This window comes from Phyllopteryx taeniolatus, chromosome 5, assembly GCF_024500385.1.
Source record: "Phyllopteryx taeniolatus isolate TA_2022b chromosome 5, UOR_Ptae_1.2, whole genome shotgun sequence".
Taxonomy (NCBI): Eukaryota; Metazoa; Chordata; class Actinopteri; order Syngnathiformes; family Syngnathidae; genus Phyllopteryx; species Phyllopteryx taeniolatus.
The window spans coordinates 31,543,693-31,570,087 of record NC_084506.1 but is presented as its reverse complement, the minus strand read 5'-3'; the positions used below and the strand labels follow the sequence as shown (position 1 = coordinate 31,570,087).

Genomic DNA, 26,395 nt, shown 5'->3' with positions numbered 1-26,395 from the left:
TGATGGTAGAGCGGCACCTCTTGATTGTAAACATAATTTGACCAAAACATGCCTCTGAACATGCTACAGATGCACATGCCTACAATATATATGCAGTTGATCAGCATGGTGTAAAAGTCCTTTTAACTGCGTGCGTGTGCATAACCGTGACGTGGGGCGGTTGTTCACTTAGTCAGTCAGTATGCAGCTGAGACTCAACCGAGGTTATTAGCTGGCAATCAATCTGCCGTTCCTCTCAATTGATTCTTTAGCCACACGCACACACACAAATGCACACACATTTAGCGAGGGGCCGAGGGAGGGAGATTGTGAGCAAAAGAAGAAAAAGCTACAGAGAGGTAAGGAAGGATGGATGAGAGACAGGGGGATAGTGAGTTTTGTCTCAACCTTTATGTTTGCCTCAGCATTGATCTCTGTCTCACCTCAACACTAAGGTCAGCCCACACACACACGCGCGCGCGTGCACACACATATTTGCTGAGGCCCTGGCTTTGACCGGCTGACTGGTCAAATTAAACCTAGATCGCTGCGAGGCTCCAGGGAGACACACAAACACACACACACTTATGAGTCAGTCACAGCCTGGGAGGATTCCATACAGAGATTTGCGACGATTTCAGACTACCGGGACAGAACATGAGGGTGTGACACTCAAACTGCACTACTGCTGTGTACTTTTTCAATACAAAGCACAAAGAATGGATGTGACCCTCGTGTGTGTGTGTGTGTGTGTGTGCGTGCGAGATGTCTCTTCGTAGTTCTGCTGTGTAAGCACCTCAGACAGACAGCGTTGTTGTTGTGTATCCACAGAGGAAATAAAATAACAGCCCACGTCTTTTCAACCCACTGACAACTAACTCTCCCTCCCTCACCCGCTCTCCACCTTCTTCCTTTGTTCCATCTATTTCTTTTCCTCCTTTCACACCCTTGCATTCATTCATCGCCTCCTATATGTGTGCTACTTGTTATACACTTTCACTTGTTCACCCTTTTCTGCTTCTCAAATGAAAGACAGACCCAAAAAAAAGCCTATTCTATGTCTACAACTACTAATACATACATACTACTATACAAATGTGTATAGATGAGGCCACCATTGCTTATTTTGAAGCATGAGATGAAACATAAATGTAGTTTTATCATTTATCAAATTTACACATCACTGCACTGTGCCTTTGTACATGTGCACAAACTAATACAAGATGTAAAAATACACAAATCAGCTGTTACACAGCTAAAAAATGCTCTTTTTTTTTATTGATAAGGGCAAAATAATGACAGAAATACTGCTGAGTATTGCGCAAAATGTATGCAAAATTGTGACACGGCTGTCATTCGATATTGCATATGTACCTAATGTTTTAGGTGTCCTATGACTATGAAGATACTTGGAGCCCCCCCCCCCCCCCCCCCAACAAAAAATAAATAAAAATCATGATCACATATTTATGAAGGGAGGGGTTTGTTCGTTAAAGGACAGTGTGGACAGACAATGATGAATGGATTAAGGGTAACTGCACAGTTTGTCAACTGCAACAATGCTGGCATGATCTCAAAGAACTATTCTATAGTCTTTTTATTTTTTTCTCTCAGGATATATATTTTCAGTATTTGGGGGTCTCCTCACTTTGTCGTCGAGCCTACTGCTTGAGATACAATGCTTCCATCTACTGGGCATTCAGTAAAAACACGCGTTTGGTGGTGATCTGAAAATACAATTCAGTATCGACTCCCTTTTATAAAGTAAGAGCAAAATAAATACATTTAAGAAGACTGTCATTGTTTGTATGTCTACCATTATATCACCAGTCAAATGCCTTCCGTTTTTTCCCCCTCTCATTATATGCAGGCGAGTTGATGGTCTTCAGGCGTGGGTGGAGTTGCCAAATATTGTACTCAAGTAAGTGGAGTATTACTTTAGAATAATAGGACTCAAGTAAATGGAAAAAGTAGTCCTCAAAATAATTACTTGAATAAGAGAAAAAGAGTACTCAATTAAAAAAAAAAACACACAAGTACGGAGTAACTAGTGAGTAACTTTTGATTTCTTTTTTAAATCAGAGCATGAACGTCAAATGAAATAACAATAATAAAATATGAATGTGCAAATTGAGATATTGCTGAACAATATCACTGAATCTAAAACATAATGAATAAAATCTTTGTAAAATCACAATATACGGCAAATTCTTCTACTATTTTGTTTCTACTTGTTAAACAGCAAAATACTGTAGGCTCACCAGACTGATTGCAAAAACAGGAACATGGCTGCAGTGCATAGAAAAAGTATACACACCCCTGTTAAAATGCCAGGCTTTTGTGTTGTAAAATAATTTTGATAAATTCAAGATAAATCATTTTGAAACCTTTTTCCACCATTAATGTGACCAAGAATTTGTACAATTCAACTCATTGATTTTTGCATCCTTTCGAGAGGTGAGGTGAAAATAAACAACTGAAATAAACTTGAATGTGATTGATTTGGACTTAATGTTCAACTTGCTGCCTTTTCGGCCAGGTCACCATTGCAAAGAGATGTTCTGTTTTAACTGGTCTTTAAACTGGTTATCTAAAGTTTAGATGAAATAATAAGAATAAATCTAGTTGCACAAGATGCACTCCCTCTTATAACGGTCAAAACCCAACAACAATTGCAAAAGGCCTTACAGAAACATTATTTGCTTAATCGATTAAAGTGACTGAATGAAGAAGCTGTCTGGTGCCCAGACTTATTGACAGTGTGTGTGTGTGTGTGTCTGAGAGAGAGAGAGAAAACAGAGCGTACCTTGGAAGATGTTACTTGTGCCCATAAAATGGGGCAAATGTTGCCAAAACAACAGCAAAAAGATCTGCAACTGACTGCAATATGTTTTCTCAAGTTAGAAGTGGGCTGAAATGTCCACGTTTTTGCAGTGACAAAACTACGCAGCTTGGAGGCATGGGGAGAACATTCAAACTCCACACAGGCAAGGCCGAATTTGAACCGCGGGTCTTCGGAACTGTGAGGCAGATGTGCTAACCAGTCGCCTTTCTTGTGTCGTTTGTTTGGTGAATTTAACTCAAACATCACTATGGTAATCACGGTGCAATAGAGCAACGCCTCCTGATGCGGGAGTGAAAAACTAAAGTCTAAAAATAGAATGCGCAAGCAATTATTGCTCAATGAAATGTTGATTATTGTGACGAAGGAAAAGTACTGTTTCATTTTAACATAAATATTTGAGTGAAAGTAAAAACTATGCTTCATTAAAACTACTCTGACAAGTACTATTTATTCAAAATGTTACTTGAGTAAATGTAATGGAGGAAAGGTAGCACGTTTCTACCCACCTCTGGTGGTCTTATATTGTATATTGCTGAAAACAGCCTGGACACCATTGTGTACAATGCTGAATTGATTTGGCAATTTTTATTCATTGACATGTTACATTATTGGCTTACGTTATTGGCCATCGGCTTAGCTTCGACAGTATTTATTGTGTACGTAAATGAAAGTGGGTTGACATGAAACAACAACAACAAAACGGGTAATAACCAAAACATTTTTTAAGCCCTGTATGTAGGACTATTAATTTAAGGGGATCAAACATGCAACACGCACGCACACACACACACACACACACACGTTTAATTTGCATTCCGTGTGTGCGTGTGTGCAGGGCCGCTGTGACAGCTTGACAGCGTTGTCATCCCTGTTGTCCTGTGTCAGCTCATCAGCAAAGTCTCCAGCCACCAACAACCGCATGGTTCACCAGTCTGATCCCAACACAAGTCCATACTGTATAACATTCACCCGTGGTCATGCTTTACAAGTGTGAAATCAAAATACTGTATTTTATTTTATTTTTAGTACGTACAGTAACAATGACATTTTAAGCATCATTGTTATAATGTACTGTATGTTATTGGTGCAGACTTAACTCTGTCTTCTGTCTTCCAGGAAGTATTCAGCTAGGACAGATGTACAACCACACAAATCCAATAAAATCCAGTGTATTGTGGGTCATTGTCTTGTTGCATGAGGAAACTTCTCCAGATTAGTTTGGATGCATTTTTCTTTAAATTGCCAGACAAAATGGTTTGCCAACCTCCACAGGGCAGGGGTGAAGGTATCACAATCCACTGTTCGAAGAAGACTGAGAGAAAAGAAATATACAGGCCATACCACGAGATGCAAACCACTCATCAGCAAAAAGAATCGGAAGGCCAGATTGGATTTTGCAAAGAAGTACAGTAAAGAAGTTCCACAAAAGATTTGGAACAAAGTTTTATCGACTGATGAGACAAAGATTAACCTCTACCAAAGTGATGGAAAGGCCAAAGTATGGCGAAAGAAAGGATCTGCTTATGATCCAAAACACACAAGGTCATCTGTGATCGTCTCGTCTGTCATGTCATGGCTTGGGCTTGCATGGCTGCTTCTGGAACAGGCTCGCTAGTCTTTATTGATGATGTAACTCATGATGGTAGAATCAATTGTGAAGTCTGCAAAACCATTTTGTCTGGCAATTTACAGAAAATGTATCCAAAGCTTCATCGTGCAACAAGACAATGACCCAAAACACACTGCCAACACAACGAAAGACTTCATCAGGGGGACAAAGTGGAAGGTCTTAGACTGGCAAAGTGAATCACCGGACCATAACTCAATTGAGCATGCATTTTGCCTCCTGAACCCCCCACAAACAAACAAGAACTGAAAGAGGGTGCAGTAAAGCATTTTAAAATGAAGAATGCAACAGTTTGGTGAAGTCAATGGGTCACAGGCTTGATGCAGTTATTGCAAGTAAGGGTTATGCAACCAAATATTCAATGTTATTCACTTTAAGTTAATTTAATCATGTCTGTTCCAATACTTTTGCTCACTTGAAAAGTGGGTAGCTTCAAACAAAAGGTGCTCTGTCCTGAGTTGTTTAACACATCTAGATGTAAATACCAAGAAAAGAAAGCTGGAATTCTGAACTTTTGTCTCGTATTCATCTTTTGATCTGAAACACAAAAAAATTTGTCGTTTCCAATACTTCTTCAGGGGACTGTAAATGAAGCAAAAGAGACATAAAGTGAATAGTTGATATGAGTACAGGTCGTGCACACAAACTGAACGCTTGCACACAGCAGATGAAGTTACAACATTAGCATGGTAAATATGGTAACCACTCATGTTTTGGGAAACGATGCATTCCAAGGTACTGAATAGGTCTGCACAGAGAAGTTGCGTTCATGTGGACTGGTACAGAATTTGAACAAAGTCTCTGGCGCTCATAATTCGATCTCTCACATCCAGTGAGTGCCACTTTCAAGTGAATTTCTCTCTCTTTCTGTCTTTCTCATGCACACACACCTCACAATTAATCACAGGAGTGACTTTGTGAAACATCTGAACAATGCAACACCCTGATACACACAAGCGTGTGAGCACACCCTTGATCCTTAACGAAGGGGACTATTTCATTTGGAGTAATAAGTTTTTGTATAAACTGCCTGGAAAAGGAATTGAACTGTGCTGGTTATGGCTTTGTGCAAGGTAACCAGAGCTGCATTGAATTTTGTGGCTTGCACAGATTCGTGTTCACTAACAGCATTAGCTTCTGATAAGCGGCGCTTACTTAATAGCTCGGTGGAGTAAACGACACGGCAGCGGTGCTGGGGTATTTGTTTGGCAATGTGTCCATACGCCACATGAACGCAATAGTGTATGTACTGCTGCCTCCATGAGTTCAAATACTTTCATTATCTTCACAGGTGCTCAGTTTTTCCACCCTCTGGGCAGCTGTCAGCTGCAGATCACAATGGCCACCGAGAGACGAAAAGAAAGCCAGACTCACCAACGGCCCGGCAGCATATTGGTCAGAAATACGGTGTGTAAAGTGTACTATAATTCTTGATCGTTGGGTTATTATGAAAAAAGAAATCATGTCACTGACTCCTGGGACCTCTCTAATGCTGTGGACATCGCCACTGTCCGTATTCCATACTTTTAGACTTAACAATGATGTCTGCATAAAAAACTAAATCCCCTGAAAATAGACTTAGCAGTAATTTTAGGTTTGTTTTCCAATGACAAACATGTATTTGATTTTGCACCAGATTTTGCCATGCTCACAATTTGCTTGAAAACAACACGGCAACCTATGACATCAGCAGCAGAGAACAACGTACTAATTTCCTTCTTAAATTAGTACGTGTTCTGTGGTGTAATTGTCGCCTATATTGAAAGTCTGTATGATTTTTTTTTTTTTTTAGACAATAATCAGTGGAAATAGTGAGGTTAGATACATTTGAATAGGCTTGTTTTGTTAAAATTGATCACTGTCACGCTTCGTTGCAGAAGGAATTTGGGCAGTGACAAACTATGCTGTGTGAGGGCTGTGTGTGCAGATTCATTTCTGCCTGTACACATGGTTTTTGTCAGCTCACCATCATATTTATCGAATCACTCAGGGTTCTGAGACCTTTGAAAAAGGGTTTGGGAAGATGATGTGACACAGACCTTTACTTTAAAAGGCCTTTTGTACCTTGATGGCCACAGCTGGCTGGCGCTATGTTTGTACGATCAATGACACCAAAATACATTTTATCAACACTGAGAAAACCTTTATGCTAAGCTTAGATACATGCTCCTCGAAGGTCTATGACATAAAATGTGGTCCGCCTCAGGGTTCAGTTCTAGGACCTTTATTATTCCATTTGTGTATGCTTCCTCTTGGCAGTGCCATCAGGCGGCACGGAGTGAACTTTCATCGCTATGCTTTTGATAGTCTGTTGTATATCTCTCTGTGTCTCCTGATGCCACCAATCCCGTGGATGCTCTTTTCGACTGTATTTTAGACATCACATCCTGGATGGCAGAGAACATTCTCCAGTTTAAGGAAAAAGCTGAAGTGTTAGTGTTATTTTAGACTGAGCTCTTGTTTATCCCTCACATTCAAAATCTAACTGCCGCAGCCACCCCTATGAATTTGTTGACCACCCACCCCACTGCTAACCGCACTCGTCAGTCAGTCACATAGATCCAAGCCTTACTTATATTAAACGGCAGGAAAGTTACCCCCCACCAGCCTCCCTCCTTTCACGATAGGTTCGGCATCAGAAAACCTTTAACAAAGAAGTTTGGAAACTGAAGCAATTATTTTTTTTTTCATTTCCTGAAAAGTTGATTTTAGAGGTGTGTAACACACACACACACACACACACACACCGTTAACACTGGATGTGAAAGTGCAAACACAAGAAGCAATGTGGTAATGACAAAGGAGCTCTCACCGTGAGGGATATGAAGATGTGTGGCAGATGCTGCTGCCATGTTTTTAGCAGTGACGAATGAAGCCAACACTCCTTTAGAAGCTGATTAATTAGCAGTCACACAAAGCTGTCAGAGCTGCTGTCAGACCACATGTACGTTTAGTACGGGTTTGAACAAATACACCGTAATGAGTAGACATATCATCACTGTCACTGTTTTTTTTTTTTTGGGCGGTGGCTGGCTCCTGCGCTGGGCCCTGTTGTTGTCTGGGGTTCCCATGCTGTCCGGGGTGGGGGAAGGGGGGGGGGGGGGGGGGGGGGGGGGCTTTGGTCCGGTGCCCTTGCCCCTCCCGCTGTCCGAGGCACTTCGGTCGGGCTTGGCACCTCCCTGGGTCCTGGGTGGTCTGTGGCGTCCCCTCGGTTGGGTCCCCTGGTGGACGGGCTCGCTGACCCCCCCATCGTTCACCGGGTGCCCCCCCCCCCAATCTACAAATAACTGTTGTCATGTTACATATGTTCAAATATCAAGACTGTCTCACTATTGTTCCGCTGTTGTTTTCACTCCGAGTCCACTTGTCCACTGTGTCCCTCTGCCTCTCCCCCCCTAAAACCCTTTTCTGTCCAGCTGCATTTTCAATATCATCAGAATCAGACAGAATAATCAGAATAATTACAAATTTTTAAATAAACAGCGGGAGTATTTCAAACGCCCCTGTTGCACAGCAAAACTGTTCCAGCAGAAAGGCATACAGATCCACCATTCTGCCAGGCCATCCAGCCGAACAGGACAGGTTATTAAAAAAAAAAAAATATCTAATAAAAAGTAAAAACCTTATCCCCAGTAGGAGTCATAACAGTAAAAATAACTTTAACTTTCAAATTACAGCCACCCATTTTCATTAGGGATTTTGTACTGTGGATAAGTGATATTCCAGCCACTTGGGAGCTGCTGAAAGTAACTAAAAAGTTACTTTTTTCTAACTTAGTTACTTTTGAAATCAAGTAATCAGTGAAGTGACTCAGTTACTTTTAAGCTCAAGTAATCAGTAAAGTAGTAGTAGTTACTTTTTCAAGGTAACTGTGGCAACACTGCCCGCGAGTTAGGATCACAGGTGGTTAGAGGAGCCAACAATCCACTATATGCGGAACGTCAGGTGAGCAAACCCAGAAAACGGGATAGCTGACTTCCTGTTTATGCTACGCTAACGAGCATGACCACGTATTGATTACGTGATTGTTTGAAGCCAAAAAAGTCACCTGCATTTATTAGCAATGCTGGCATTGGTTTTATGACTTAAAAACTGAGTTTTGCCAACTTACACCTTTATCTTCAGTGCTGCTGTGCATACAATGCGGATTGCTTTGTCGCCTCGCTCCTTTTGAACGCGCGCAACACTTTCTAGAGAGAACAGATAGCTCAAACGTGTCTGACCAATTTGCACTCACGTGCTGTCGTTGACCTGCTGGCTTTATTCCACAGAGCATTACATTTTGGAAAGACAAAGAAGACATGGCTTTTCTTCTTGGTACTCGAGCCACCCATTTTCTATAGCGCTTGTCCTCATCGGGTCGCGGGTAAGCTAGAGCTTATCTGTACGGTAAATAAAGATTTCTGCCAGAAATACTGCACCTGTATGGGGCCGTGCGGCGCTCCGTTTGATTGGGGAAATGGAGTCAAACTTCACTAATGGTCACGGTGAATTGGTGAAACAGTCATGCGACGCGAGTCTCTCTGATTAACCACAATCCTTCACGCAGGCAATAATAAATACCTGTAGATAAAGATACTTGCAGTGAGCGGAATGTTGCGTAACGTACTGGAGTCAAAGGAGATTGTCTTCTTCTGAACAAAATTCCTCGAACGTGAAAAGTTTTTTTGTAATTTACACTTTACCCTAAGAGTTACTTGAATAAATGTAGCCGGTTACCACCACCTAGATGGGATTACATTGAAATGATTACATGTGCATATCTTAGGTTTAGAACGTTAGAGCAGAGTTTTTCCACCCAACTCTGAACACTACTAGTGAATTTATATATATATGAAATATATATCTTAAGTCACCTTTCTGTCATCAAGCATCTTCTTTCATCCTCTCTCTAATTACCTCTCCTCCTCCAGTGTTTGGCCCTTCCTCCATCCACAGGGGAGGCTGCACCAGCTGTTGCCCAACAGGGGTTCCGTTTTCTGTGGAGGCCACTTAAGGCTCAGTGAAGCAGCCCGAGACGATCCGCGGTCCGCGAACGCAGCACAACAAGGTGACCTTGTGATTTCTCGTAGAACGCATCACACTGCAAGATAGGAGGAAGTGATTCATCACCAAGCAGTACAAAAGATACAGCAGCTTTTAATACTTTTCAAAGCTTTTTTTTTTCTTCTTCTTTCAAATGGCAGAAACGCTACCTGACACTAGAGGGCGTAAAAGACACATAGCTGCAGGTCGTGGCGAAGGAATAGGAATGTTTATTCCCATTAAGCTTGAGCAAGGATCGGAGTCAACTCGAAAAAGAAATGAAATATAACTATGAATGCATATTTCCCCCCAAAAATTAAACACAAATAAAAAATAAATTCAAAAAAAAACTCTACTCTAGCCTCCACTCCAATGTTACAACTATGGACAAGATTTTTTTTTGCAAGTGAAGTATGTAATTTACCATTTAGCTGCCCATAACTACGTTTTAATATTTGTAACAAAGACCACAGAGCACATGAACATCTGCAATAGTTTAGCTCTTTATTCAAATGAAAGAGCAGATAAAAACATTTAAGGCAGACAAGCAGCGAGCATCAAACTACAATATGTAAAGTGGACGTGGCTCGATTCGTTAATAAGAAAATAGAAAATTGTAATTTTATCGAGCAAACAACCAAACACAACACAAAACATTTGCGCATGTGTGACAGAAATTTGGAGTGAGAGTGCTCATGAGCGTTAATGTGTTTGGAGGAACACTAAAGTGTTGTTATTTCTTGACCCTTTGAATGCAGAAAAAACTTTTTGACTTGTTTTTGTATCAAAGGTGGATGCAGTGAATGCAACTTGTTGACAGACAGCACCAGGAATGTTCGGGACATGACGTGGGACGACGACATATACAAGTGCAGCTCAACACACTGGAAGATTTTGGAAAACTCATTTTGTTTCGACTGTTCAATTAAAAAAAACAATTGAAATTGTTGTATTGTATAGATTCACTGCACACAGAAATTTTTAAAAATTGTTATTTGTATGATTATTATTATTTTCTAGCTAATAGTTAAACAAAACACCAAATTCACCATCTCAAGAAATTGGAATATTCCATAAGAATCAATGTTCTTGAATACAAACATTTGGGAGGTATGATCCTTCCAAAAATGCTTTCCAATGAGTTAAATGAATCAAGTTACACTTTTTGAATCGAACTACTTCAACAATGAACTTGAAATCATGCTATTCTTACTTTTTTAGATGCACCTGTATGTAAATGTTTTTTCTCAATGATGATGCAACAATTTACAGGGGGGAGCCAACGAATGCAAGGCTAAGAGGAAGTCAAACTGAAACGAACTAAGCTAATTATAAATAAATGACAAAATAATGTTATGTGCTGCATGTGTACCACAACGTCTTCCCAAAATCTACAGCTGCAGTAGATTTTACTTTCAAATTTGATAAAACAATGAATGTTTCGTTCTTTACCAATATAACCTAATGGCATTGAAAGCAATTCGTGCTTCGATATAGAATGTGATATGGACCAAATTAAATGCCTGTAGATTGCATGAGCATTTTCAAAATGAACTAAATTAGTTGACATTCTGCCTTCATTATTATTCAAGGTGTGTACACATTTCTCCATTCCCACGAATGATGGCCGTATCTTAATAACATATTTCCTGACACATTGGCTTTCAGTGTATTAGATACAGTGCCTAATTGCTGAGTGTGAAGCAAATAATAATAACAACTCCCCAAATGAACGTGGTCCTATTCTAACTAAATATTTCGCTTTATTCTTTCATTCAATAATACGTGTGAGTGTGTGTGTGTGTTACTGTGTGCGTTAGGCAGCACGGCATCAGCCCTGGAGAGCCCAACCTCCGACACCAGCACACCAGCACACCTCGCAGCTTAAAGTGCTCTTCTAAATACACGAGCTGATTGGTTGCTACGTTTAAATCATGTTGCCATTTGGAAAGCTTTTTTTTTTTTTTTCACAAACCTTTTTAGACAATATACATAATTTTGCATCTACGAAGATTACCGAACTTTTTATTGCTAAAAGGGTTCTAATAAATACAACAGAAGCACTGAAACATTTACATGGTGTGTGTGTGTGTGTAAGCTTTTCTTTTAATATATCATCTCCTTGTGTACAGTTTCTACATCCTCCTTTCCGTCTGTCCATGCATCCATCAGTCAGTCTTCTTGGCCCAGGCCAGGTCATCAGATCGAGGCTTTTGACCAGTCAGTCGCTCGATCAGATGCTCCACGCGCCTCCAGAAGCCCAGCTGGTCCAATGGATAGTTGCACCAGCCTGGGAGGACACAAGAGCACACAAGATGAGATGGGGGGGGGGGAAAAGCAATCCCCAAAAATAAATAAATAAATAAAAAGTGCATCCGACCAATTTCTACAGAGCGCATCCTCGTTAGGGTCGTGGGTGAACGGGAGCCAATCCCAGCTGGCCTTTGCCAAGAGGCGGGGTACTCCCCGGAGCGGTCGCCAGCCGGTTGCAGGCAACAAAATAGTATGCATTCGACGAGTAATGACTTGCACGCAAAGGGCAACCGCTGCCTTGCAGTGACTCCACTGTAAGCATCCATTTTCCAGCCTTCCCTCTTTTACCCTCCAGAAAAGCCGAGATCATCTTTCATTTCCCATTGCTTCATTACGTCATTAGTCAGCTAATCAGTCCTCACCTGCACCACAACCTGACTTTCTCACGCCCATCTCACACACACGCATACAAACACACCAGTGAGTGTTATATTTTAAAGCCTCTAGAAGTTTGATCAATTAAACACTGCCTAAAACTGTTACCATACACAAATATGATCATTATTAAGGTGGCCTGGATTATTTTGTACTGGATAAATGGCCCAATAGTGTTTGAGGGAAATGAATTAACCAGTGTTCGGATTTGAATGTACAGTACGTGTATCTCAGTCCACAAGTAAACTTGACCGTGCAGTTGCCCTTGCACATTTGCAACAGCACGTACGCACACACGCGTTAGGTTGAAGAACTAAAGGGCTTTGTGTCCTCTTCCCACCCTTGTATGATGCCCACGCATTGCCACCACCCGTGATGCGTTTGCATAGGGTGCACGCTACGGCCGCGTGCGACTGTGTGCGTCGTGTCCCTTCAGCGACCCGCCCTCTACTCAGAGCCCGAAGTTGCGTTTGATTTCACACCGCTTCCCTCCATCTCTCCATCCACGCCCGTCTCCGCCTTTTGCCATCACACTCCTCCTCTTCCCCCCTCCAAATCCCTGCTTCCTACCCGTCCTCATCCTCCACTCTTCCCCCCTCTGCCTGTGAAGTCCTATTTGTTAGAACAGACAGCAGGTTAGCATTAAATATACATGGGGATTGTCAGCCAGTGGCAAACACAAAGGCAGCTAGGCGAGCCCCAGTGGAATCTGAGCCCGGCCCAGACTGCTATGCTGAGGGAGACTGAGGTGGTGGTGGGGGGAGCTGTCACTGTCCCCTGAGGGTGCTGCACTGCCACCAACCCGCACAGGCACACATACAGATTACAAACCGTGAAGAGGTCACAAAGACTAGCTTGCACACAGATGCTCAAGTATGCAGATGCAGGCGAGTGCGTGCGTCTACAAACACACACTTTCCCCCGTGACGCCCCCCTCGGCTCGCTCACGCACATCTGGCGTCCGCTGGGGCGCCAGGGTGACGTACTAGCTCATCCCCCCCTCGTGTGTCCTGCCGCTTTGCTTCTCCCTCTCGCCCACATGCGCGGAGAATAGCGAATGTGGCTCTAATACAGGCCCGGCGTCTCCGAAGACACATACGCACGCAAACAACATTTTCTTTTGAGTTATTTAAGTCACCGCCATTTCGTCAAACTTCTTAAGTCAAGAAATTCTGCCGTCGTCGGTTTCAATTAAGGTGATGTAAAATGGCCGCCCATCTCACACACACACACACACACTCACACACAGATTCATGCTATTCACACAACTTGACCTTTAAATGTTTTGACACTAGGAAGGTCATTAAACCTAATTTTGAGAATTTCCTTCATTTTTAAGCGGTACCTGATCTAATCTCCGATTTGTACAGCAAAATATACACATCATCATCATGTAAATAACCACAATATAACTGAGCAGGCAGGATCTTATCTCAAGCATACTAGTGCACAAGTAGATGGCAGAACATGCGAGTGTAGTTGCCTGACCAAGGGTTTAAAGTACACGGTAATCAGTTAATGACAGTTCCGACATTTGGAGGTTACAAAGGGCACAAAATAAAGTAGTTTGCGCAGCGGCCGATGAATATGTTGTCACACGGAACAAGAAGGATAAAGCGGGATTCACATCATTGTCCTTTGATTTGTATTCATGGTCAAGAAGTGTTTTTCATACATTTACTGTAATTATGACTACTGCATTAGCTGATACGCTGTGGTATGTACAAATTCAGATTAGGTCGCCGCTGGAGGAACAGAACTCTGTCCTAATCCTAGGACTCCCGTTACTGTTAAAAACATCAGAAAGGTCAATACTGTCTATTCCAAATTTGGAGGTGATGCAATTCTAACTTTGGCCTTGATGCTGAACTGTGATCATCTAGATTCCTTATGCATAAAAATAAAATGTACTTCCTCCGGAACCGAAAGGAGAGTATGCTGGCACATTTCTGCCTGAAATGTTTCTTTTGAGTTTGTTAATGGTTTCCGTTCATTGTGGGGTTAATAGCCGTACCGTGGCCGAAGGTGGAACCCGGGCAGGCTTTCGCTTGTGTCAGCGCGGTTGGCTCTCGATGGCGATGGCCGCTACTACCTTTTTCGTGCGAGGTAGCTAGCTAGTTAGCTCCTTCAGCTCGCCCGCAAGCTCTCGTCAGTGTCCACCTTAATGGCTGGGGCTGACAACTCTTTCTCTACCATGCTGTGGTTGTCCTGCGCCACCTTCGACTCTTTCCATCTGACGTGGTTGTTGCTCCTTTTCCACTTTCTCCATTTATCTGTCAAGGCTTTGGCCCGGCAATCCGACGTTTCTTGCCGCGAGTGTTCTCGCCTCGGCGCTCCTCATCACCACTGCGTCTGCCGAGGCTGGAAATCTGTCCAGATTTTCGCCAGGCTGGATGGCGTACCGTCTCTGGGATTTGACTGCAGCTCGGACACAGACTCCAACAAGCTCACTCTTACTGTTATTGTGTTGTATATCATGTAAAGCGTCTTTGAGTGTCATGAAAAGCGCTATATAAATGTAATTTATTATTATTATTATCCTAAATTAACTCCTACAGTATATTGAAGCAAGTGAGAAGAGTCTTACCTGTAGTGATACAGTAGTACGTCTCGTGTGGCGAGACATGGTGGATGCGGTGGTGTTTCCGTGGCAACACCACATGCCAGTCCTGCAGCAGCGTGACCCAACGCGGGAGCCCGAAGTAGGAGTGGCTCCACTTGTGAATCTGGTTGGTCAACGTGACAAAAACGGCCAGGGCGAAGACGTAGCAGTCCCAGGGATAAGACGCCGCCAAGGCCTCTGAAAGCAAAATTCACATTCATTCAAAGTACATTTTCATTGAATTCTCTTTTTTGTTTTTGTTGGTTTTGTTCTTTGAACACAGTGTTTTGTTTTTGTGTGCAACTGATGCGTGGTTCATTTTGTGCAAACAAATTATATATATATATATATCCGCAAAGGTTGAATCATGGTAACTGTTCTTGTCTGTTGAACAAACAACAAACAAGAACAGTCCAGTTGCCATGATTCAGCCTTTGTGGATTACCATGACCTGGATGACTGAATATCTACACAGCCAATAAAATACACGCCTGCTCTGAAATTGAAATAAACCATATTTTGTTTTTCTAATTATGAAGTGTTGGAGTGAATGGGCGTTTGAAACCACTGGTTTAGCCTCACTGGGAGTGGAAATTTGAAAATTGGGAAGGACAATTTAGAGTCTTCACTGACCCTGATATGCTTGCTTTTTGGAATGCGGGAGGAAATCTGCATACGAGTAGAAAACTTACACAAGCGAGGGGCGAAACGCCACACAGGAAGGCCGGAGCCCGGATTCGAACCACCGACCTCAGCACTGGGAGGTGGATGTGCTCACCACCATTCCACCTTAGTAGAACGCATTGCACTTAAAATGTTTGCGTGGATAATTTACAAGTAACAGCTTCCATACCGTGTACCTGTTAATTTATTGTTTTTTTTTTGAAGGATTTGTATGCTGTGGTAACCAATGAGAAATGTGGTTCAGGCAGGCATGGAGTGGATCCAAACAGTTTCACTATTTTATTCAACTAATTCTTTATTTTTTCTCCCCCCTGGAATGATGTTTGTACCATCACTTACATTTTGAAGTACATTGAAATAAGACCAAGAGGATTGTCTGGAGATTTTTGTATTTTGTTTTGGGAAGTTGTAAACGACAAGAGTTGTAAATGATTAGAGTGAAAAGCTAAAGGCTCCCGCCCATCGAGTGACGCGGCCAAACCTAACTGAACTGTTGCAGTCCACAAGTATTTTCATGACTGGCCAATCAGTTGGCCACATGTTCTCCAATTGAAATTTCCAATTGCCGGAGAATGGTGTCACAATGCCGCAGATTACAGCCAATCAAAATCCACATAAGCTTTCACTCACGGTAAAAATACATTTCTGGGTTTCAAGTGAGCGAGACACACTAGGGCCACTGTACCGCCCCCAAGCCGTACAAATACAGTATATTAAGTATCAAATATTGTGTTTTACAACAACATTTCGAATTTATAATGTTCTGTGGATGAAATAATAAAGCTTGTGGCCGCAATGTACACGAGCAGTACTTACCACGCTTGAATGAATGGGAGCGAGCGAGTCTCTTTTAAAATATCCACACTTTCGCTGTTATTTTCACCCACGTCCTCTCTCATTAGCAACTTGCTTCTTCCATAACTATTAATTCATCTTTTTATGATTTAATAAATGTAATAAAGTACAATTAACTGTATGTGCAGCATCAAAAGCCTGTTCAGGGCGTCCATACAGCCAATCGCTCAATGTGCTGGGCTGAGTCGACAACTGTCATTTTTTTTGTGTTTTTTTTTTTTGCGATGGTCCGGTCCAATCGGGTTCGACCTCATGGCGCAGTGTGCGGCGGGCCTCAAGCTTCATTAACTGTGAACTGAAAGTGCTGCTGGAATCATGTCACATTATTTGCACTTTCCATTTGAGTGGAGTGCTGGTTGATCGTGAGTAGGGCATCGACTGGAAAAGCCCATGCCAAAGACGGCAACTGAAGGCCTGCACGACCAATGGCAATCTTGGTTTATACTGTATGCATCTTTGCAAAGTGCCTTTTTTCATCCCAATTTTTGTCCCTGAAGGTCTGTTTTGTTTTACCACATCGAACACTTGTGTGTTGTTTCTCTGACTTTTAGCAGTCTTTCTCGTCGTCTACCTTCCACATCCACTTCTTGAAGTGCAGACATGTCAGCTGGATACGTCACCTCACCTTCTCCACTGTCCTCCGTCTTTGTCCGGTGACCGCTTTCCAGCGTGAGGAGCTTGACACGATACGTTCAGATGTCACCTCACCGCTACATGACCGTCATACTTTCCCACCTACCCTTGCGTATCCCTGAACCCTCTGAACGGTGACTCCTTCAGCAATAGACAGAACAGGCAGAGATGTCACCTTCCTTTCTGACCCACTGTGTAGATGTGACCTACAAGTGGGCCTCTGTTTTTCCACCTATAATCTTCTCTCCCCCCAACCTCCATTGTTTGCCGGAACCCCTTGAAGATGGCCGACCTCTGCAACTTTTACTTTTGGTCCTCTTCAAGTCCAAGTTGGGAACATTGTTCTTCTGGTCGTAGTCTCTTCACAGTATACATAGTATACAGTATACAATCTAATACAATAACATATAGAATATAATACAATATATTGTCCATAAAAGTATAGTTGTACACTCATTGCAAAATTCAGAAATAGAGAGGGATTATGGAATGTAGTCCAATCCAATTGGCCAGTTAACAGGTGCCACAAGTTGGTGGACTCTGTGCAAAACAGATGTTTTGCAGTTCTCAAAAGAGTGGCTATACGACTAAATATTAGTTCACTGATGCACAAGAAAACTCAATCTTGAAGCATTTTTGAGTTTATAAAGTAAAGCCATCTATCCATTTTCAGCGCCTCTTATCCTCATTTGGGTCCCGGTTGTGGTGGCGCCTATCTTGGTGGACTTTGGGCAAGAGGCTGGGAACACCCTGCAGTGGTCGCCGGCCAATCACAGGGTACATAAAGACAAACATCCATTTACAGTCACATTCACAATTTAGAGTCTTCAATTAACCTGCCAGGCATGGTTTGGAATGTTTGAGGAAAGCGGAGTACCCAGAGAAAACCCCCGCATGCACGGGGAGAACATGCAAACTCCACACAGGACAGGCCGGATTTGAACCCGGGACCTCAGAACTGTGAGGCAGATGTGCTAACCAGTTATTCACCGTGCCGCCAGTAAATGTTGAAAAAATGTGTTCGACTTTGGCTAGGACTGGCATCATAAGGTTTTCTATGCCTTTAATCACAGCTTTGACAACCTTCCAAATGACATTACACACATTTCATGTGACTAGAATGTTGTTAACCTTGGCACGTGAAAGTACACTAGGTAAAAATTAATCCAACGACATATCTTTCAATATCTCTAACGGATGTCACCGGCCCCCCTCCAGCTCGGGGCCTATCAGTGACCTTTAAGCTCTACATGGCGGCCTGCTCAATAACTTTCCACAGTTCATCTTCTTCCTCCAGACCTGCGCTTTCCACCGTGCGCTCGTGAAGTCAGTGCACATGATGACCAGTACAACCCCCCTATGTCTTCGCTCACTTCAGCCACCCTCGCAAGCTGTGCTGCCTCCCGCGCATGGTGAAACGGCAACATGCTCAAAGTGACCCTGCTGAGGCAACGTTCGAAGGTCTTCACACTCGTCACCCCGGTCTCTGAATCTACATCTGCTCCACAAAACATGAGATATACCTCCACAATCTAATGAGATCCAATACAAGAAATGTACCGCAAAAAATATGGCTTTACAAAAACAATAATACAGTGGTGCCTTGAGGTACGAGTGACTGGACTTCTGGGTTTTTCGAGACATGGACCGCCAATTTTTTGCTTTGTCTTGTGAGTGCAGACTGGAGATACAAGTGCTGTATGGTGCCAGTGAACACAAATCACTTCGCAAAAAGCAAAAGTTTGGCAGAAAGTGAACAACTGTTTAGAGTTTCAGTTCGCTATCTTCATTTATCGTGTATATTATTTTGCGTCAACAGCTAAATAGCCTCTAGGCAGACATTATAAAGGTACTCACAGTCATATATTATTTATCCTCTGCGAAAAACAACCAATATTAGTGCGTTACTGATGAGCTGACCTTGCTTTTTTTTGGGCGGAAAGCTAGAACAGATTAATGAGTGTGATCATGGAACAAACTCAACTTGTATCTCAAGCCACCATTTTAATCTCAGAGAGGCATTCATTCAAAATGTTTTTTTTTTATTTTTTTTATAAATGATCGTTGTGTGCAGTGGTATAAAACTCCACATGTGATGTGTATATGCATAATGGAAATTTCTCGAAGCATGAGTCAGTGCATTGCTATTCCACTATATTGTCTATTACTAATCTGCTAACGTATGATTTTAAGTGCCTTGCTTTAATATGATTGTTGGTGTAATATCAAGCCCTTCATGCATTCATTCATTTTGTATTTTTATTTTAATGCAACAGTTTTGGAACTCAAAGTATAGAGGCAGAGTTGAATGTTTAAAAAAAAAAACGTGAAAGAAACGTTACAAATTTAACACAGTTATGGTTATTTGTTACATTTTGCAGTAATGTAAAGGCCTTTTCACACTGCACTTGCTCAGTGCGAAAGCACGATGACAATGACAGCAATGGTGGTTACGGCATTCCATATTTGGAATTGGTGACGCAACAGCTTTGAAGGAAGTCGGGAGGCTTTCCCCGCTGAGTGGACTGCAACTCGACAATATATATTTGTCATTGTTGGAAAAGCGTGTGGTGCGGTGTGTGTGTGTGGGGGGGGCATTGGGTCTCCGCGGTGTCGGGGCGCCTCGGTAGGGCCGGCGGACCGCCCCGGGTCCCTCGGTGTGGGACATGTCCCGTCCGTCGGGCTGCTCTCGCGTGGAACCCTGGGCGCGATCCCGCCCCTCGATTGATTAGGGGGGGTCCTCAGCCTCCGCGGCGCAGGCACAGCAATTACGGGACACTTCTGTCAGTCTTTGTCCATGCGAAACGATGTCAATTCACTTGCATGTCTCCACAGGCACACACCCCTGGGACTCTTTCGCTGGGTGTGGGGCCACTCACTTATTGCGACAAATCGCTCATGAATATGCGAATTGCTTGGGTATCCCCCTCACTCACACTCTCGTCATGTAGACTTTTATAATTTATATAGTCAATCACACCACACTTCAGTTGTGCAGCCGGGTTCACGACCCTTGTCTTGCATGCTTCTTCTCCTGTCCTTGTCCTGTTCTAGCTTGTCCTGTCCTTCTCTCACAGGGTGTACCATTACTGCCCCATACAACACTCATATCTAATGTTTCATTGTTGTAGCTATGTAGTGATTTACTTTTCTCATCCTGTTTACGATTAGTGCTTTGTCTTTTGTCTTCGTTTCTCTCTCCCCTCTAGAAACTTTGTTCTCTTCGACTGATCAATTCTGATTCTCAATAAACATCAATTATAATACTAAGAAACCACAGCAGCAGCTTAAAAACTCCACTGTGACACAGTAAAATTGTTCCGGCATAAAAGGGATTAAAATCCTCCACTCTGCTTGACCTCACAGCCGAACAGGACAACAACAAAAAAACAAAAAAATAAGGAAAAGAAAGCCTTAACTTTGCTTATACCGTATTAAAGAGGAGAAGGTGACGCAGCAGGAAAATAAATAAATACATTAATTAATTCAAATAATAAAAAAAAAAAAAAAAAAGGGGATGGGAATATCCCATACGAATTTCACAGCAGCATTTCGGAGTTAAAGCTCATTCGTGAGCTTTCTTGTTCCAGGAAGAGTGCTTTGAGGGTTTTTCAGGCTGAGGACGGAGATTTGAAAGCCTCTTGCAGCGACGTCTCGGTATATTACAGGTATTTTTCTCGTGGCCCAAAGTTTGGGATAGTGGAACGTTGCAATTATTATGCCTTTCTCCATTTCCCCCTTACTGTTTACAGTACAAGTCAGCCAAAATAGCACTCTGCCAGCCACGCTCCCATTGGAGGAGCTTTTTTGACATCACCGCGTCAACTGCACACAGGCGGGGCTGGGATTTGAACCCCTGTCCTCAGAACTGTGAGGCAGATGTGCTAACCAGTCGACAAACGTGGCTGGGTGCGTTCGCGACCTAAAAAAAGTGTCATGTAGACTGACGAATGCAAGGTCAGTGACAGAAAAGGCGTCCAATGTCAGTCAGCGTGGAGCAGATGGTTTTAAAACACTTTTGTCTCATTGTTAATGCAACCTTTGGGCAGTCACCGATTGGTCATGACATCAATCAATTCTGTGTACTGTAAATCATTAGACGCAGCATCTAAGATTATCCGCACCAGTGAAGAAGCTCAAATGCATATAGCTTGCCAAGTAAATTCAATTATATGATTAGAACTATTAGCACAGGAATATTTCCTTTATAGGTTAAAACACAAACTTGCATTTGGTAATGTTTCTGTGTCCTTGTGGTGTTGTCTGGGTTTCTGAGTGCGTGAGCTCAGATTCTGTGTATGTGAATGCGTGTGTTACCTGGTGTGCAAGTGAAGAACTTGTAGGCCATGTGCGTCAGTGGTAAGATGGGGATCATACAATTGTCTCCATTGGTTTCAATAAAGTCGTGGCGGGTGATGGCGGTCGGGTCAATGTGGTGCTCCCTGAACGGCCGAATAAATGCCTGCAGAGACAGAAAATGTTATACTTTAAATATTGAACGAACTTTAAATTGCTTCCTTAAACATGGCAAGATATGAAGCCGTTTTTCAATATTTTCCGCAATTGCCAAGGGAATAATAACTTGTGTCCTAATGAGATGGGTAGGTGTACTGAAATCAATCGCACGAAAAAATAAAGCAGTCCCACTCAGCCACTGTGAAGCTGTTTTGAAAAAAAATGTACTCCAATTAGGAGAACTGATGTACATTTTTTTTCTCTTTTACGAAGAGCACACATTGAGAAAAGGAAAGTTGCGCAATTTGAACTACAGCACACCAGCGCACACAAATGCACACCAACACAAAAACTCAGCGGCGCTCAGCAGCCGGTGCAACCCCAAAGCTCACATCCAGCATCTTAATAAACCACAGAACAGCAGTCAACTTGCACAAATGCACACACACACATGCGAAAACGTGCACTTCCCAATACACACATAAAGAGGCACAAAGAGTGCAGAGGCATACACCTCTCTGTGAGTGCATGAGGCATGGCGAATAAACGAATCTGCATCTCAGACGCGCAGAGGGGACAAAAAGCACCTCAAACACTCACACAGAGCGTAAAGATAATTTATTTACAAGTGTGAAGAAAGCCAAAAGGCAAGGTGTGTATCTTTATGATACACACAACCGTGGAGACATCAGCGGGAAAACTCATTATTGTCGCATGGTCGCACAATGATGCTCGTCTATTTGCCAACTTTGTTGCTCGACATCCACTGGTCGCTTCTTTCCACCTCCGTCTGTTCTCCCAACCCCGCCGCAGCCCTCAGCCACATGAAAGGCCGGCTCAGCGGCGGAGGTCGTGCCGAGAGGGGCGGCATCCTCGCTCCCAGTTAACGGCGGGCCACCGGTCACTGCGTGTCCTCTAATCCCACACCGTTTAAAGGCCGGCTTCGCACGACATCGGCTAATCACCAGCTCACATCGCCTATCGCCCCGGCAACCAGCGCCGTCCCACTGGTTGCACAGACACGCCCTGCCGCCCCCTTACATCCCCTTCTCTCTCTCCACTTTCCTACTGTAATTTCACCTCAGTTTTTGTAATTTATTTTTTCTTTGTCCAAATCTTTCCATTTTTTTTTTTTTTTTTGCTTTTGTGTTGCTGCCACTCTATTTCCCTTACAACCTCAAAGTCGTAACAGATTTATTCCACTCAGTGAACCTCGCTCTAATGGTCCAACCAGCCTTATTAGTGTTGCAAGAAGAACATGTAGAAGAAACATGTTTGTTAATGATGTGAACCAAACACGTTAAAGCTACGAACAGCCACAATGTCGTTTCACTGTGATGCATCTTTGTTGTCAAAGGCTAGATTTACACTGTATCTTTTATTAACTGTACATATACATTTTATACAAGTGACACGTCGAATATGTCTGTTTACACAAAGTTGTGACAGTGACAACATGGACATAAACAATAACACACAAATAACACTTAAAACTCAAACGTTACCATCAGTGGCAGTTTCTGGCATGTGCGATATTTGCGGCCACACAGGGTGTCATTTACGCGTTATCAGGAATCCCACTAAGTAGGCTACGCAGATGCAATGAGATGACCCTTCCAAATATGTATCACATTTGTACAAAATAAAAACAAAGAAGTCTGTCATGGTTAGGGTTGAGGTTAAAGCGGTTTAGGATGGGTTAGGGTGAGTGGGATTCATACTAACGCTGCCACATTTAAGTCATATACCGTAATTTCTCGTGTATCATGCACAATCTTTACCCTTCAATCTTCAAAAGCCAATAGTGTATATTATAGATAAGTATAGTAAAAGTTAGAACATTTCTTCACAGTAAAATGAGTACATGTGTTTCAGAAACCCTGTCAATTAGTTTTAAATCTTGTGAGTTATAAATTTGGATCATATTTAGGTTCACACTTAAAATGATATAATTCATCTATTTATGGTATTCGGGGACTAACTGCCATAAAACAGCATTTTAAAAACTATACAATGGCGCTAGGCATGCTGCGAAATCTTCTGATTGCGAGCCGCCATGTTTTAATGATGATGTCATTATTGACGTCAGTGTTGGCGGCTTACTGTCAGATGATGTCCCGGCGTGCCTAGCGCCGTTGTGTAGATGTTAAAATGCTGTTTTAAGTCAGTTAGCCTCCTAATCCCATAAATAGCATGGTAATAATGTGAATGATAATCGATCTTACAGTATGTGTGGTTATTCTCTTTCTGCAACTTTATTTGTGTCTTACCTTTTTTTTATTATCTTGCACCAGGAGTGGACGTGTTATCCGCGCACATGACGTCTCTAGCTTTCATTATTATTGCGCAAACTGTCTGTCGTGCCAGATGGTCATGTGGTAGGTGGAAATTACCTCTGCAAAATCACAGTGTTAAAACTAAACACATGACTAAAGAACGAGTAAAACTTAGTATTAATAATAATACTGATCCGACTTAATTTGAAAAACAAATTCACCACTAACCTTTATTGTATATAAATATATCAATGGATAGGCTGTCATGGGTGCATATTATACATAGGAAGAAGGGTTTTCCTGATTTTTGGAGTCTATTTCCGCAATTTTCAGGGTGTGCATTATACTCGAGAGCGTATTATACATGGGAAATTACGGTACTTCTTTTCCCGCCTACCGGGGGACAGCAACAAATCATAATGCAGCGGCACGTGTCCTGCAGCCAGTCACATTGGAGTGGGGCGTGTCCTTTCTAGAAAATGAGTGGGATTCCTAATAACGTGTCATTTACCTCCATGTCATGACAGCACAGGTGTTACTGATGAGGTTAATGAGGGCCTTGATTAATCTAATTAGACACACCTGTGTTTACTTACCCCGTCATTTCAACAAATTATTGTTTGGGAGGTGGAGATAGAGACACCCAGCCAATCAGGCATGGTGTGTTGATTGGGCCACACCCATTCCCATTTTGTCAGCTAATTGTAGTAGCTAAAGACGAAAGTTTTTTTTGTTTTGTTTTTTCTTTTTTTTTTTATGCTTTAATCACAATTGTCACCATTGACTTGGACCACACCGTGGGGAAAAAAAAATACAAATTGGTGATAAAAATCCAACGGCCTTGACTACTAGATTTTTAGATGTTTCCCTTCCCTTGCAATGGAAAATACCCTCCAGGGTTACCAGTTGGAACAAACCGCAGTCACCAACTTACACTACACTTACACTAATAAAGTAGTAAAGTCAAAATTATTTAATATTTGTATCAAAAAGATTAGGCCATAAATATAAAAAATTACATTAAAAACAAAAGTATAAGGGTAAATGTGTGTGCCTTCTTGTTCCGCGTGATGACGTGTATGTGTAAATTAGTTCATTACACGCCATTTGTAACCTCAAAACGTTGTATGTCGGTACTGTCACAAACCGAGGACACCCTGTATAAGGTTATTTGTACATCCATCCATTCTCTGAACCACTTGGTGTGCTGGCGCCTATCCCAGCTGACTTCGGGCCACAGACATGGTACACGCTTAACTGGTTGCCAGCCCATTGCAGGGCACATGTAGGAAAAACACTGAGTAGATGATGTTATAAACACAAAGTAACAATGTGTTTGAATGGTTTGACAGACTCTGCAAGCTACTGCTATTAGCCTCAGGTGTTCTCAGGCCTGCTTGCCTTTCATATTCAAATCAGCTCAAAACATGTAAACAGAAGATCTTTATCCTCAACCTCAAAGCACACATGGATGCTAAAACAACTACAGTGCCTGACTTATTATTATTATTATTATTTGTATACACACACTGTTCTGTATACAGGTCCATTCTTGTGGTAGAGGCCATGGAAATGAGGGGTCTTTGGGCCCAGTGGCATTCCCAAAGCCCACAAAAGGCCTCATCAAAAATAAGCTTCACACTCACGTTGCCTTGAGCATGAAAATATGATTCAAAACTATTCATGTTATAATGATAACTGGTGTTATATCACACAATATTTTGTTGTTCTAACAAAACCTCGAAAAGTAAGCGCGAACAAAAATGCACTGGGTTCACTGTAAAATGTGAGACAGTTCACTTTTCTGACACACCTTGTACATCTGTCACAACATGTCAAATGAACTCATACACACACATATATATATATATATATATATATATATATATATAAACATTTATTGAGTGGCAGGATGTGACCCCCCCCCCCCCCCATTGACCCAGAGTTAGATGTACTCTTATGCAGAATCGGTTTCAAAAGCTAATTCTTGAACCAATGAAGCTAAAATTGATGCCTCTATTTAAATTTGTTGTCACATGACCACTTATAGTCAGCTTCAAATACTCAAGAGTTGTCTTGGGAGGTCATGTGACAGTGACAGTGACTGAAAGCAGAGCAAATCATTTTAATAGAAAATTGCGTATTGAGCAAAATAGTGAAATGTTGGAAATCTAACGTAAGGAGGCTGTTGGACCTTCAAATTGTTCACATTTCCTGAATTCTTGTACTTTTATGCACTAACACATGATGCAGGGGAGTCTTTTGTGCCATTTTAATTGGATTCTGGAATCTTCTTTGTGTTTGGAAAAGATTTTCTTTCAAATTGTCCAATTTGCAAATACCACATCCTCATATAATGTTGAAGGAGCATAACACTGATGTCGGGCAGAAACCTTGCATCTCCAAAACCATGAATTTTAAGGAAACCCGAAAAAAAAAAAATATATATATATATATATATATATATATATATATATATATATATATATATATATATATGTTTGTTGAACCATTATCATTGCATTGTCAAACAGAGGAAACCATTTTCAATACTTTACATTGGTCAATGATTTGTAAAAGTTACATACCCACGCGGGCATTGACCAATAGTATGGATTTGTGAAAAAATATATAATTAACGGAGTTTGGACATAGGTGGTTTCGGCCCGACACCAGCATTTGTTTAATCCATCTCACAACAAAACAAAAAGCTGGGCACAAAAATT

At 42.0% G+C, this 26,395-nt stretch overlaps 1 protein-coding gene and 1 long non-coding RNA gene across 2 annotated transcripts in view; one reads left to right on the top strand and one right to left on the bottom strand.

Moving 5' to 3' along the window:
- Nucleotides 1–350: 350 nt before the first annotated feature.
- On the top strand, nt 351–10,376 carry LOC133478632 (uncharacterized). The gene is made up of 5 exons (XR_009788728.1): nt 351–434; nt 1,850–1,900; nt 3,660–5,858; nt 9,365–9,501; nt 10,267–10,376. It is a non-coding gene; the product is annotated as an uncharacterized LOC133478632 (long non-coding RNA).
- si:ch211-212o1.2 (uncharacterized protein LOC492735 homolog) overlaps nt 9,967–26,395 on the bottom strand; it is a 36,002-nt gene continuing 19,573 nt past the window's right edge. Inside the window, exons 4-6 of the mRNA XM_061774906.1 lie at nt 21,256–21,400; nt 14,752–14,964; nt 9,967–11,766 (exon numbers count right to left, since the gene is read on the bottom strand). Of these exons, the coding sequence (XP_061630890.1) occupies nt 11,645–11,766; nt 14,752–14,964; nt 21,256–21,400 (480 nt within the window). The 3' untranslated portion in view covers nt 9,967–11,644. The remainder of the gene's footprint in view (nt 11,767–14,751; nt 14,965–21,255; nt 21,401–26,395) is intronic.